This window comes from Pseudophryne corroboree, chromosome 9, assembly GCF_028390025.1.
Source record: "Pseudophryne corroboree isolate aPseCor3 chromosome 9, aPseCor3.hap2, whole genome shotgun sequence".
Taxonomy (NCBI): domain Eukaryota; kingdom Metazoa; phylum Chordata; class Amphibia; order Anura; family Myobatrachidae; genus Pseudophryne; species Pseudophryne corroboree.
The window spans coordinates 262,735,370-262,750,521 of NC_086452.1; the positions used below are offsets into that span (position 1 = coordinate 262,735,370).

Here is a 15,152-nt window from a genome sequence, read left to right on the forward strand (position 1 = left end):
GTTTCATCACAGGTAATAACTTTATTTTAAGAATGCAAATCCACTTTCGGTTTGTACATGTTCTAAGGTTTATTTTGAGTGTTTAGCACCAAGAGACACCTTCCATTTTTCATACATACTAAATCATTAAACTGCTGATAACGTTTTTTTCTTTTAAAATAATGAACATTGTTACTGTATATGGTAATTGAAATTACATAAAAACTGATAAGAATACAAAAAAAATACTATACCATAATAATACCACTAGATCACAGGTTCTCAAACTCGGTCCTCAGGACCCCACACAGTGCATGTTTTGCAGGTCTCCTCACAGAATCACAAGTGAAATAATTAGCTCCACCTGTGGACCTTTTAAAATGTGTCAGTGAGTAATTAATACACCTGTGCACTTGCTGGGTTACCTGCAAAACATGCACTGTGTGGGGTCCTGAGGACCGAGTTTGAGAACCACTGCACTAGATGATCAGTCAGTCCACAATTTAGCCATTGTTCATATGTTTTTATTTAGAGGACATGTCCATTTGCTTTCAGACAGTTTCCATCATTACTAATGGGGTCAAACACATATATTTATGGTGTATTTGAGGTTTTTAGACAAAAAAAAGGGTTTAGTGTACTTGTGCTTGTATTAGACCTTGTAGTTTTGGTAGTATGAAGCTTTTAGTGCACTTGCGTGTTAAACCAATAGCAAAACTGGCCACACTTGTTCAACCATACAACTTACCAATGCCTCTGCTCCATTATATGGTGAAATGGTGAAAGAGTTTGTAACCACACGGATCTGCACAATTAAGAAAACATTTGTAAAGTGCTTATTATTTTCAAAATCTGTCATTTTTCTATTAGTGTCTTTATTAATGTAGTTATTGCAGCATACAGTATTTAATATAAAAATGCAGCCACAATTCTCCTAAAGTAGATGAGCTTATTGTGAGTTATTTTAGGCAAATTAAAAACGATCAAACTTAACACTATGGGGTATATTTACTAATATTCGTGTTTTAGCCGTTTTTAAGGGTGTTTGAACTCGAATGGTATCGGGTGCATTTTACTGCAACTTTTTGAATCCTGATCCGGTCATTTACTAAGCTGCCGAGTTTGCAACATTCGTCTTTTCCGATGTCGATGTGATTCGTAATGTCAGGCAGTGTTTTACGGGAGTGATGAGTAAAACACTGCCTGACAAAACACAAGGAATCCCGTCCGAATCTGTGAGATCCGTGCAGGGCTTCATTGTGCACCTTTAAAAAAAAAATTGAAGTGTTAAAAATCAAGAAAAAAATTGCGTGGGGTCCCCCCTCCTAAGCACAACTAGCCTCGGGCTCTTTGAGCCGGTCCTGGTTGCAAAAATATGGGGAAAAAATTGACAGGGGTTCCCCCATATTTTAACAACCAGCACCGGGCTCTGCGCCTGGTCCTGGTGCCAAATATACGGGGGACAAAAATCGTAGGGTACCCCCGTATTTTTAACACCAGCACCGGGCTCCACTAGTCAGAGAGATAATGCCACAGCCGGGGGACACTTTTATATAGGTCCCTGCGGCCCTGGCATTAAATCACTAACTAGTCACCCCTGGCCGGGGTACCCTGGAGGAGTGGGGACCCCTTAAATCAAGGGGTCCCCCCCTCCAGCCACCCAAGAGCCAGGGGTGAAGCCTGGGTGAAGGCTGCGCACGGCAGAGATACAATGTAGCGCATAGGCGCTCCATTGTATCCAATGGTGGGAACTTTGCGGTCAGCGGTGAGATTACTCGCGGTCAACCGCTGACCGCAAAGTTCCCACCATTGGATACAATGGAGCGCCTATGCGCTACATTGTATCTCTGCCGTGCGCAGCCTGACTGACAGCTCAAGATCGCACAGGCAATCAGGAGAGTGCCACGACGTGGCGCTCCCTGATTGGCTGAAGGGAACCTCTGTGACAGGAGTCACGGGGGCTCTCTGCAGTCGGGGAAAGGGGTCCCATGTGTAAACATGGGACCCCTTTCAGTGCGTGGTTCGGGTTTTTCGGTTTGTTTTTTTGCCAAGTACGTGGATTACAAACTCAGAAGAGGACCGATCTACACTGGATTTTTGTGAGTATAATTTTATTTTCAGGTACCCCATGGATTCTACTTGGAGAGGTGGACCGACCCTCGTGTGAACATAGGTAAGTATGTGTGAATGTAGGTGTGCATGTATGTAATAAAGTTTTACTTTCAAGGTGTGTGAGTTCTGTTTTTATTTGGGTATTTTTTTTGTAGTAGTACTACAGGTACCAGCGGGCCCGTTTTTCCACCACATGCTGGTACTTGTGGTACTCCAAGTACCAGCTTGCGGGGGAGGCTTGCAGGGACTTGTAGTACTGCTACAAAAAACAATATTCTTATTTTTACACATGGCTATCAGCCCCCCATCCGCAGCCCTTGGATGGGGGGGGGGACAGCCTCAGGCTTCACCCCTGGCCCTTGGGTGGCTGGAGAGGGGGGGACCCCTTGATTTAAGTAGTCCCCACTCCTCCAGGGTACCCCGGCCAGGGGTGACTAGTTAGTGATTTAATGCCAGGGCCGCAGGGACCTATATAAAAGTGTTCCCCGGCTGTGGCATTATCTCTCTGACTAGTGCAGCCCGGTGCTGGTGTTAAAAATACGGGGGACCCCTACGCTTTTTGTCCCCCGTATTTTTGGCACCAGGACCAGGCGCAGAGCCCGGTGCTGGTTGGTAAAATATGGGGGAACCCCTGTCAATCCCCCCCCCCCATATTTTTGCAACCAGGACCGGCTCAAAGAGCCCAAGGCTGGTTGTGCTTAGGAGGGGGGACCCCACGCAATTTTTTTCTTGATTTTTAACACTTTCATTTTTTTTTAAAGGTGCACAATGAAGCCCTGCACGGATCTCACAGATCCGGCCGGGATTCCTTGTGTTTTGTCAGGCAGTGTTTTACTCATCACTCCCGTAAAACACTGCCTGACATTACGAATCACATCGACATCGGAAAAGACGAACGTTGCAAACTCGGCAGCTTAGTAAATGACCGAATCAGGATTCAAAAAGTTGCAGTAAAATGCACCCGATACCATTCGCGTTCAAACAACCTTAAAAACGGCTAAAGCACGACTATTAGTAAATATACCCCCAGGTCTATTTTTTTGCTGCTTTTTGTAACTAATCGCAAAAAAAAAATACCCGCACTTGAGCATTCAGAGACTAACACCCAAATACGAATTAATAGTGAATACCCGTGTTGTATGAAATAACAGCCGCATTTGACTGATGGTCTATTCATTCGTATTTCTGAACTTAGCCTTGAAAACCATAACGAATAGCCCAAACACTGCCGAGATTTGTGCTTAGTGAATTCCCGTGTTGGGACTTAGAAAAAAAAAACACAAATCGGTCAAACTCGGATTATTAGTAAATATAGGCCTATGTTACTAAATCATAAAGGGGCAAATTCAACTAGTGGCAAAATCAAGATAATTTACCTCAATTGCCATTTTTGCCACATTCGCATCTTTTTTTGTGTGAAAATACCACATGCACGCTCCCGCGATTTGCGGATTTAATTACAAAATAGCGAAAACGGGATTACCCCGAAAATTGGTGCCAAAAGTGAAGCATTTGTAAATTTGCTTGTACCCCCCCAAAATAGGATTTTAATTACCTACCGGTAAATCCTTTTCTCGTAGTCGGTAGAGGATGCTGGGGTCCACAATAGTACCATGGGTATACACGGGTCCACTAGGAGCCATTGGCACTTTAAGAGTTTGAGAGTGTGGGCTGACTCCTCCCTCTATGCCCCTCCCACCAGACTCAGGTAATTAAAATCCTATTTTCTCTTATGTCCTAGAGGATGCTGGGGTCCACAATAGCACCATGGGGATGTACCAGAGCTCCCAGAACGGGAGGGAGAGCGCGGAGGCTCCTGCAGAACCATTTGACCAAACTTAAGGTCCTCAGAGGCCAAAGTATCGAACTTGTAGAACTTTGCGAACGTGTTCAACCCCGACCAAGTAGCTGCTCGGCAGAGTTGTAAGGCCGAGACACCCTGGGCAGCCGCCCAGGAAGAACCCACCTTACGAGTAGAGTGGGCCTTAACAGACGTAGGACACAGCAAGCCTGCCGTAGAATACGCATGTTGGATAGTGAACCTGATCCAGCGAACCGTGCGTTGAGCAAACAATTTCCTTTATGGCCCCCACCATAAAATTAGCAGAGTCCTGTATATGCTGTAGCAGCAAAATGATCTCCCCCCTGGATAAGGAATCTAACCCGTCAATTAGATTACCCGAACATTTTGCAATGGCCCTAGTGATCCATGCACAAGCAATTGTGGGTCTCTGGGCCACCCCAGCAGCTGTGTACAGGGATTTGAGAGTGGTCTCAATTTTGCGGTCAGCCGTGTCCTTTAAGAAGGCTGCCCCAGGGACAGGTAAGACTATCTTACAAGACAACCTAGATACCGAGCGTCAACAATCGGTGGATTTTCCCACTTTTTCCTATTATCCTGAGGAACGGGAAGGATGTGAGTAACCTTTTAGGGATCTGAAACTTCTTGTCCAGATAAAACCCAAGTTTCTTCAAACAGAGAAGCAGGGAAAGTAGCAGATGATTTCTTTTTTATATTAAAATAAGATTCCTCATCCACCTCCGCCACCTTGTCAGGAATGTGCAGGACTTCTCTAATAGCTTCTATCAGGGCCTGTATTCCTTGTGACAGGGCTGCATCCTCCCCACACGAGCCCACTTCACCCTCCTCCGTGTCTGATACGTCATCTTCAGTGTCAGCCTGCAAGATTTGGGCCACAGTACGCTTTTGTGGACAAATAGGCTGGTATGGGTACTGAATCTCTAGTCAACAAGTCGTCCACAGACTGTCTTAAGTATTGCGTCTCTTTCTCATTATGATAATTTATTAGAAATATGTGAGATCATCCCTTTAAGGGAAACCAACCAGGCGGGTTTAGACCCACTAGCCTGAGAATGTGTACTATCCTGGGTACACTGTAGTGAATCCACCAAGGAAGACAAACACTCTGCTGTGAAGGAATCACACTCCCATGACATGGTAATGTGAAGGGACACACACACACAGCACAGTTTACCCACACAGAGCCCGCAGGGAGACACAGAGAAGATGGAGCCAGCCACACCGCGCCCTTTATGCTAAACCCAAGCTCAGCTGGGTCGCAAACTAAGCTCCTTAATAGGGCTTAGTATTCTAACACCGCTCCCGTCCTCCCCTTACTATGACCCCCTGGTACCGCTGAGGAAACGTGGAGTCTTTGTGGAGGAGCTGCACTTCCCTGCAAGTCCTGTCAGTGTGAGCTGCAGAGGGAAAATGGCGCTGGTGAGCTGCTGGATCCGCTCATAGTGAAGCCCCGCCCCCGTAATGGCACGCGGTATTCCTGGTTTTATTATACTGCCTGAGGTGTCCGAGAAGCTTAACAGTGGGTTAGAACCCCTATAAGCTGTTTGCTAGTGTAGGGTAATGTTAAAAAGCTCAGCTCACCCCTCACAGCGGAAACACACACACACACATACAGCATGTTGTACTGAGCCTGGAGATGCAGCCTGCATGTCAGTGCTGCGCTCCATACCCTGATGCCGAAATTACAGCCGGCGACCCGCTAACAGTGATGCCAGCCACCTACTTACCACTCTTCTTACTTCTGGCTCAGTTAGGGGTGGCGGCGTGCTGCGGGACTGTACGCTCGCCATGGTGGGGTTTGCGAATAGGACCCTCAGGAGCTCAGTGTCCTGCCAGCGGGGAACGGGACCATTAAACCTATAGGAGTTTCCCCCCCCCTAAGTCCCACGTAGCAGACAGGCTGGTGCCAACCAGCCTTGTCTAAAAGCAACAAACAGAAAATAAATGCAGAAAACTCTTCAGGAGCTTCCCTAAGCATGACCGGCTCCTCCGGGCACATTTTCTAAACTGAGTCTGGTAGGAGGGGCATAGAGGGAGGAGCCAGCGCACACTATTGATTTCTTAAAGTGCCCAAGGCTCTAGTGGACCAGTCTATACTAGAGATGAGCGGGTTCGGTTCCTCTGAATCCGAACCCGCCCGAACTTCAGGTTTTTTACACGGGTCCGAGCAGGCTCGGATCTTCCCGCCTTGCTCGGCTAACCCGAGCGCGCCCGAACGTCATCATCACGCTGTCGGATTCTCGCGAGGCTCGGATTCTATCGCGAGACTCGGATTCTATATAAGGAGCCGCGCGTCGCCGCCATTTTCACACGTGCATTGAGAGTCATAGGGAGAGGACGTGGCTGGCGTCCTCTCCGTTTAGAGAAGAGAGAGACACAGTATTTTGGGGAGCATTATTAGGAGGAGTACTACTATACTGTATACTACTATACTACTTGCTGAAGTGATATTTATAGATTAGATAATAGATAGTGTGACTGTAAGTGTATTATCTGACTTGTGGGGGAGACACTGACAGTGGGGAGCAGTTAGAGTCTGAGAGCAGGACTCAGGAGTACATATAACGTACAGTGCACACTTTTGCTGCCAGAGTCAGTGCCACACTGCCATTGTTGTGACCACACTGACCACCAGTATAATAATATATTTTGTGATTGTCTGCTTAGGCCTCGGAGTACTAGTTGCAAGTTGCAACGTGACCTGAAGTGACCACCAGTTTAATAATCAATCACCACCAGTTTAATATATATATATATATATATATATATATATATATATATATATATAAAATTGTATATAATATATATATATATATATAATATTGTATACCACCTTTCATTCTTCTTTATACATACTACTATAGTAGCTTACTGTAGCAGTCTGCGGTGCTGTGCTGACCTGACAGTGTCCAGCAGGTCCGTCATCAGTCATTACATAATAAATATATATAGTACCTGTCCGGCTGCAGTACTAGTGATATTATATTGATTTCATCTCATTATCAATAATTTATCATCCAGTCTAGACTCTATATTAGCAGCAGACACAGTACGTTAGTCCACGGCTGTAGCTACCTCTGTGTCGGCACTCGGCAGTCCATCCATAACTGTATACCACCTACCCGTGGTTTTTTTTTTTCTTTCTTCTTTGTACATACTACTATAGTATAGTAGCTTACTGTAGCAGTCTGCGGTGCTGCTGAGCTGACAGTGTCCAGCAGGTCCGTCATCAGTCATCATTACCTAATAAATATATTATCTACCTGTCCGGCTGCAGTACTAGTGATATTATATATACATACATATATATATTGATTTCATCTCATTATCAATCATCCAGTCTATATTAGCAGCAGACACAGTACGTTAGTCCACGGCAGTAGCTACCTCTATGTCGGCACTCGGCAGTCCATCCATAATTGTATACCACCTACCCGTGGTTTTTTTTTTTCTTTCTTCTTTGTACATGCTACTATAGTATAGTAGCTTACTGTAGCAGTCTGCGGTGCTGCTGAGCTGACAGTGTCCAGCAGGTCCGTCATCAGTCATCATTACCTAATAAATATATTATCTACCTGTCCGGCTGCAGTACTAGTGATATTATATATACATACATATATATATTGATTTCATCTCATTATCAATCATCCAGTCTATATTAGCAGCAGACACAGTACGGTAGTCCACGGCTGTAGCTACCTCTGTGTCGGCACTCGGCAGTCCATCCATAAGTATACTAGTATCCATCTCCATTGTTTACCTGAGGTGCCTTTTAGTTGTGCCTATTAAAATATGGAGAACAAAAATGTTGAGGTTCCAAAATTAGGGAAAGATCAAGATCCACTTCCACCTCGTGCTGAAGCTGCTGCCACTAATCATGGCCGAGACGATGAAATGCCAGCAACGTCGTCTGCCAAGGCCGATGCCCAATGTCATAGTACAGAGCATGTCAAATCCAAAACACCAAATATCAGTAAAAAAAGGACTCCAAAACCTAAAATAAAATTGTCGTCGGAGAAGCGTAAACTTGCCAATATGCCATTTACCACACGGAGTGGCAAGGAACGGCTGAGGCCCTGGCCTATGTTCATGGCTAGTGGTTCAGCTTCACATGAGGATGGAAGCACTCAGCCTCTCGCTAGAAAACTGGAAAGACTCAAGCTGGCAAAAGCACCGCAAAGAACTGTGCGTTCTTCGAAATCCCAAATCCACAAGGAGAGTCCAATTGTGTCGGTTGCGATGCCTGACCTTCCCAACACTGGACATGAAGAGCATGCGCCTTCCACCATTTGCACGCCCACTGCAAGTGCTGGAAGGAGCACCCGCAGTCCAGTTCCTGATAGTCAGATTGAAGATGTCAGTGTTGAAGTACACCAGGATGAGGAGGATATGGGTGTTGCTGGCGCTGGGGAGGAAATTGACCAGGAGGATTCTGATGGTGAGGTGGTTTGTTTAAGTCAGGCACCCGGGGAGACACCTGTTGTCCGTGGGAGGAATATGGCCGTTGACATGCCTGGTGAAAATACCAAAAAAATCAGCTCTTCAGTGTGGAGGTATTTCAACAGAAAAGCGGACAACAGGTGTCAAGCCGTGTGTTGCCTTTGTCAAGCTGTAATAAGTAGGGGTAAGGACGTTAACCACCTCGGAACATCCTCCCTTATACGTCACCTGCAGCGCATTCATAATAAGTCAGTGACAAGTTCAAAAACTTTGGGTGACAGCGGAAGCAGTCCACTGACCAGTAAATCCCTTCCTCTTGTAACCAAGCTCACGCAAACCACCCCACCAACTCCCTCAGTGTCAATTTCCTCCTTCCCCAGGAATGCCAATAGTCCTGCAGGCCATGTCACTGGCAATTCTGACGATTCCTCTCCTGCCTGGGATTCCTCCGATGCATCCTTGCGTGTAACGCCTACTGCTGCTGGCGCTGCTGTTGTTGCTGCTGGGAGTCGATGGTCATCCCAGAGGGGAAGTCGGAAGACCACTTGTACTACTTCCAGTAAGCAATTGACTGTCCAACAGTCCTTTGCGAGGAAGATGAAATATCACAGCAGTCATCCTGCTGCAAAGCGGATAACTGAGGCCTTGACAACTATGTTGGTGCTAGACATGCGTCCGGTAAGAACAGCAGCGGCGGCACCAGTAGCAGCATCTCGCAAACGCCAACTCTTTCCTAGGCAGGCTACGCTTTGTATCACCGCTTTCCAGAATACGCACACAGCTGAAAACCTCTTACGGCAACTGAGGAAGATCATCGCGGAATGGCTTACCCCAATTGGACTCTCCTGTGGATTTGTGGCATCGGACAACGCCAGCAATATTGTGTGTGCATTAAATATGGGCAAATTCCAGCACGTCCCTTGCACATACCTTGAATTTGGTGGTGCAGAATTTTTTAAAAAACGACAGGGGCGTGCAAGAGATGCTGTCGGTGGCCAGAAGAATTGCGGGACACTTTCGGCGTACAGGCACCACGTACAGAAGACTGGAGCACCACCAAAAACTACTGAACCTGCCCTGCCATCATCTGAAGCAAGAAGTGGTAACGAGGTGGAATTCAACCCTCTATATGCTTCAGAGGTTGGAGGAGCAGCAAAAGGCCATTCAAGCCTATACAACTGAGCACGATATAGGAGGTGGAATGCACCTGTCTCAAGCGCAGTGGAGAATGATTTCAACGTTGTGCAAGGTTCTGATGCCCTTTGAACTTGCCACACGTGAAGTCAGTTCAGACACTGCCAGCCTGAGTCAGGTCATTCCTTCCCCTCATCAGGCTTTTGCAGAAGAAGCTGGAGACATTGAAGGAGGAGCTAACACGGAGCGATTCCGCTAGGCATGTGGGACTTGTGGATGGAGCCCTTAATTCGCTTAACAAGGATTCACGGGTGGTCAATCTGTTGAAATCAGAGCACTACATTTTGGCCACCGTGCTCGATCCTAGATTTAAAGCCTACCTTGGATCTCTCTTTCCGGCAGACACAAGTCTGCTGGGGTTGAAAGACCTGCTGGTGAGAAAATTGTCAAGTCAAGCGGAACGCGACCTGTCAACATCTCCTCCTTCACATTCTCCCGCAACTGGGGGTGCGAGGAAAAGGCTCAGAATTCCGAGCCCACCCGCTGGCGGTGATGCAGGGCAGTCTGGAGCGACTGCTGATGCTGACATCTGGTCCGGACTGAAGGACCTGACAACGATTACGGACATGTCGTCTACTGTCACTGCATATGATTCTCTCACCATTGAAAGAATGGTGGAGGATTATATGAGTGACCGCATCCAAGTAGGCACGTCACACAGTCCGTACTTATACTGGCAGGAAAAAGAGGCAATTTGGAGGCCCTTGCACAAACTGGCTTTATTCTACCTAAGTTGCCCTCCCACAAGTGTGTACTCCGAAAGAGTGTTTAGTGCCGCCGCTCACCTTGTCAGCAATCGGCGTACGAGGTTACATCCAGAAAATGTGGAGAAGATGATGTTCATTAAAATGAATTATAATCAATTCCTCCGTGGAGACATTGACCAGCAGCAATTGCCTCCACAAAGTACACAGGGAGCTGAGATGGTGGATTCCAGTGGGGACGAATTGATAATCTGTGAGGAGGGGGATGTACACGGTGATATATCGGAGGATGATGATGAGGTGGACATCTTGCCTCTGTAGAGCCAGTTTGTGCAAGGAGAGATTAATTGCTTCTTTTTTGGTGGGGGTCCAAACCAACCCGTCATTTCAGTCACAGTCGTGTGGCAGACCCTGTCACTGAAATGATGGGTTGGTTAAAGTGTGCATGTCCTGTTTATACAACATAAGGGTGGGTGGGAGGGCCCAAGGACAATTCCATCTTGCACCTCTTTTTTCTTTAATTTTTCTTTGCGTCATGTGCTGTTTGTGGAATGTTTTTTGGAAGGGCCATCCTGCGTGACACTGCAGTGCCACTCCTAGATGGGCCCGGTGTTTGTGTCGGCCACTAGGGTCGCTTATCTTACTCACACAGCTACCTCATTGCGCCTCTTTTTTTCTTTGCGTCATGTGCTGTTTGGGGAGGGTTTTTTGGAAGGGCCATCCTGCGTGACACTGCAGTGCCACTCCTAGATGGGCACGGTGTTTGTGTCGGCCACTAGGGTCGCTTATCTTACTCACACAGCTACCTCATTGCGCCTCTTTTTTTCTTTGCGTCATGTGCTGTTTGGGGAGGGTTTTTTGGAAGGGCCATCCTGCGTGACACTGCAGTGCCACTCCTAGATGGGCCCGGTGTTTGTGTCGGCCACTAGGGTCGCTTATCTTACTCACACAGCTACCTCATTGCGCCTCTTTTTTTCTTTGCGTCATGTGCTGTTTGGGGAGGGTTTTTTGGAAGGGCCATCCTGCGTGACACTGCAGTGCCACTCCTAGATGGGCACGGTGTTTGTGTCGGCCACTAGGGTCGCTTATCTTACTCACACAGCTACCTCATTGCGCCTCTTTTTTTCTTTGCGTCATGTGCTGTTTGGGGAGGGTTTTTTGGAAGGGCCATCCTGCGTGACACTGCAGTGCCACTCCTAGATGGGCCCGGTGTTTGTGTCGGCCACTAGGGTCGCTTATCTTACTCACACAGCTACCTCATTGCGCCTCTTTTTTTCTTTGCGTCATGTGCTGTTTGGGGAGGGTTTTTTGGAAGGGCCATCCTGCGTGACACTGCAGTGCCACTCCTAGATGGGCACGGTGTTTGTGTCGGCCACTAGGGTCGCTTATCTTACTCACACAGCTACCTCATTGCGCCTCTTTTTTTCTTTGCGTCATGTGCTGTTTGGGGAGGGTTTTTTGGAAGGGCCATCCTGCGTGACACTGCAGTGCCACTCCTAGATGGGCCCGGTGTTTGTGTCGGCCACTAGGGTCGCTTATCTTACTCACACAGCTACCTCATTGCGCCTCTTTTTTTCTTTGCGTCATGTGCTGTTTGGGGAGGGTTTTTTGGAAGGGCCATCCTGCGTGACACTGCAGTGCCACTCCTAGATGGGCCCGGTGTTTGTGTCGGCCACTAGGGTCGCTTATCTTACTCACACAGCTACCTCATTGCGCCTCTTTTTTTCTTTGCGTCATGTGCTGTTTGGGGAGTGTTTTTTGGAAGGGCCATCCTGCGTGACACTGCAGTGCCACTCCTAGATGGGCACGGTGTTTGTGTCGGCCACTAGGGTCGCTTAGCTTAGTCATCCAGCGACCTAGGTGCAAATTTTAGGACTAAAAATAATATTGTGAGGTGTGAGGTATTCAGAATAGACTGAAAATTAGTGGAAATTATGGTTTTTGAGGTTAATAATACTTTGGGATCAAAATGACCCCCAAATTCTATGATTTAAGCTGTTTTTTAGTGTTTTTAAAAAAAAACACCCGAATCCAAAACACATCCGAATCCGACAAAAAAAATTCGGCGAGGTTTTGCCAAAACGCGGTCGAACCCAAAACACGGCCGCGGAACCGAACCCAAAACCAAAACACAAAACCCGAAAAATTTCAAGTGCACATCTCTAGTCTATACCCCATGGTACTAATTTGGACCCCAGTATCCTCTAGGACATAAGAGAAAATAGGATTTTAATTTCCTACCGGTAAATCCTTTTCTCATAGTCCGTAGAGGATGCTGTGGTCCACATTAGTACCATGGGGTATAGACGGGTCCACTAGGAGCCATTGGCACTTTAAGAGTTTGAAAGTAAACCGCATCAGCCGTCCACTGACGTAGCCATAATCCCCAGCGTGCCGACACTGCCATAGCTGCAGTGCGTGCATTAAGCAAACCTATTTCTTTTAAGGCTTCCACCATAAACTTTGCAGAGTCTTGTATATGTTGCAGTAGCAAAACAATTTCCTCTTGAGGTAAAGTGTCTAACCCCTCAAATAAATTACCTGACCATTTAACATTGGCTCTTGTAATCCACCCACATGCTATAGTGGATCTCTGGGTCACCCCGGCAGCAGTATACAAAGACTTGAGTGTAGTCTAAATCTTGCGATTAGCCGAATCTTTTAGGGAGGCTGCCCCAGGGACAGGTAATACAATTTTACTTAAGAGCCTGGAGACTGATGCATCCACTATCGGTGGATTTTCCCATTTTTTCCTATCCTCAGGAGGAAAAACGAGTTTTATGGTAAGAACTTACCGTTGGTAAAACTCTTTCTGCGAGGTACACTGAGCTCCACAAGGATGGACAATGGGGTGTAGAGTAGGATCTTGATCCGAGGCTCAAAGCTTTGACTGTTCCCAGAATGCACAGCGCCGACTCCTCTATAACCCCGCCTCCCTGCACAGGAGCTCAGTTTTTAGTTAACCAGCCCAATGCAGTAGCAGGAAAAGAGACGACAATAGTTAGTAACCACATACACCACACACTCGCATCAGGAGAAGTGTCAGCGGCTAATGCCATACCAACCCAAAGAAGCTAAGTGCGTCAGAGTGGGCGCCTTGTGGAGCCCAGTGTACCTCGCAGAAAGAGTTTTAACAACGGTAAGTACTTACCATAAAACTCGTTTTCTGCTGCGGGGTACACTGGGCTCCACAAGGATGGACAATGGGGATGTCCTAAAGCAGTTCCTTATGGGAGGGGACGCACTGTAGCGGGCACAAGAAGCATCCTGGGAAGCGGCAGTATCGAAGGCATAAAACCTTATGAACGTGTTCACGGAGGACCACGTAGCCGCCTTGCACAATTGGTCAAGGGTCGCACCATGTTGGGCCGCCCAAGAAGGTCCAACAGACCGAGTAGAATGGGCCGTAATGTAAGCAGGAGCTGACAGACCAGCCTTCACATAAGCATGTGCAATCACCATTCTAATCCACCAGGCCAGGGTCTGCTTGTGAGCAGGCCAGCCACGTTTGTGAAATCCAAACAAAACAAAGAGAGAATCAGATTTTCGAATAGAAGCAGTTCTCTTCACATAGATACGGAGAGCCCGTACCACATCCAAAGACCGCTCTTTGGAAGACAAGTCAGGAGAGACAAAGGCCGGAACCACAATCTCCTGATTAAGATGGAACGAGGAAACCACCTTCGGTAAATAACCGGAACGTGTTCGAAGTACCGCCCAGTCACGGTGAAAAATCAGATATGGGGAACTACAGGAAAGGGCACCCAAATCCGACACTCTTCTAGCAGAGGCAATAGCCAGCAAGAACACCACCTTAAGGGAAAGCCACTTAAGATCAGCTGAACCAAGGGGTTCAAACGGAGGCTCCTGCAACGCCTCCAAAACCACCGACAAGTCCCAAGGAGCCACAGGCGGGACATAGGGAGGTTGAATATGCAACACACCCTGAGTGAAAGTATGATCATCAGGTAAAGTCGCAATTTTTCTCTGAAACCACACCGACAAGGCAGAAATATGAACCTTGAGGGAGGCCAGACGCAGGCCTAAATCCAGGCCCTGCTGCATAAAAGCCAAAAGTTTGGCTGTACTAAACTTGGAAGCGTCATAATTGTTAGATGCGCACCAAACAAAGTAGGAATGCCAGACCCTATGGTAAATCCGGGCAGAAGCCGGTTTCCGGGCCCGCAACATAGTTTTAATGACCTCCTCAGAAAAACTCTTAGACCTCAAGACGGAAGCTTCAAAAGCCACGCTGTCAAAGACAGCCGGGCCAGGTCCTGGTAGACACAGGGGCCCTGAATGTGGAGGTCTGGGCATTGTGGAAGTAGAATCGGACGCGCTGACGATAGGCCCTGCAGGTCTGAGAACCAGTGCCGTCTGGGCCACGCTGGAGCTATGAGAAGCAGAATTCCTTTTTCTTACTTGAACTTCCGAATTACCCTGGGCAGGAGTGACACCGGAGGGAACACGTACGGCAGCCGAAACCTCCACGGCACCGCCAGCGCATCCACAAATGCTGCTTGAGGATCCCTTGTCCTTGCTCCGAAGACCGGAACCTTGTGATTGTGTCGAGACGCCATCAGATCTACGTCTGGAAGACCCCACTTTTCCACTAGGAGTTGAAACACTTCTGGATGGAGGCCCCACTCACCGGCATGCACGTCCTGACGACTGAGAAAGTCCGCTTCCCAAATCAGGACTCCCGGAATGAAGATTGCCGATATGGCCGGTAGATGGCGTTCCGCACAATGTAGAATCCGTGAGACTTCCTTCATTGCCAGACGGCTTCGAGTGCCACCTTGATGATTTATGTAGGCCACTGTGGTGGCGTTGTCCGACTGCACTTGAACAGGACGGTTGTGAATTAAATGCTGGGCTAGGTTCAATGCATTGAAGACTGC

At 47.5% G+C, this 15,152-nt stretch overlaps 1 protein-coding gene across 3 annotated transcripts in view; it reads right to left on the reverse strand.

The window, feature by feature from the left end:
• Positions 1-15,152, reverse strand: part of HSD17B7 (hydroxysteroid 17-beta dehydrogenase 7) — a 224,339-nt gene that overhangs the window by 30,558 nt on the left and 178,629 nt on the right. For 2 of the 3 annotated variants that reach the window (XM_063940266.1, XM_063940265.1), the window contains one exon: positions 728-784. The exons of the other annotated variant lie outside the window; for it this stretch is intronic. In XM_063940266.1, the coding sequence (XP_063796336.1) occupies positions 728-784 (57 nt within the window). The remainder of the gene's footprint in view (positions 1-727; positions 785-15,152) is intronic. 3 annotated transcript variants of the gene reach the window in all.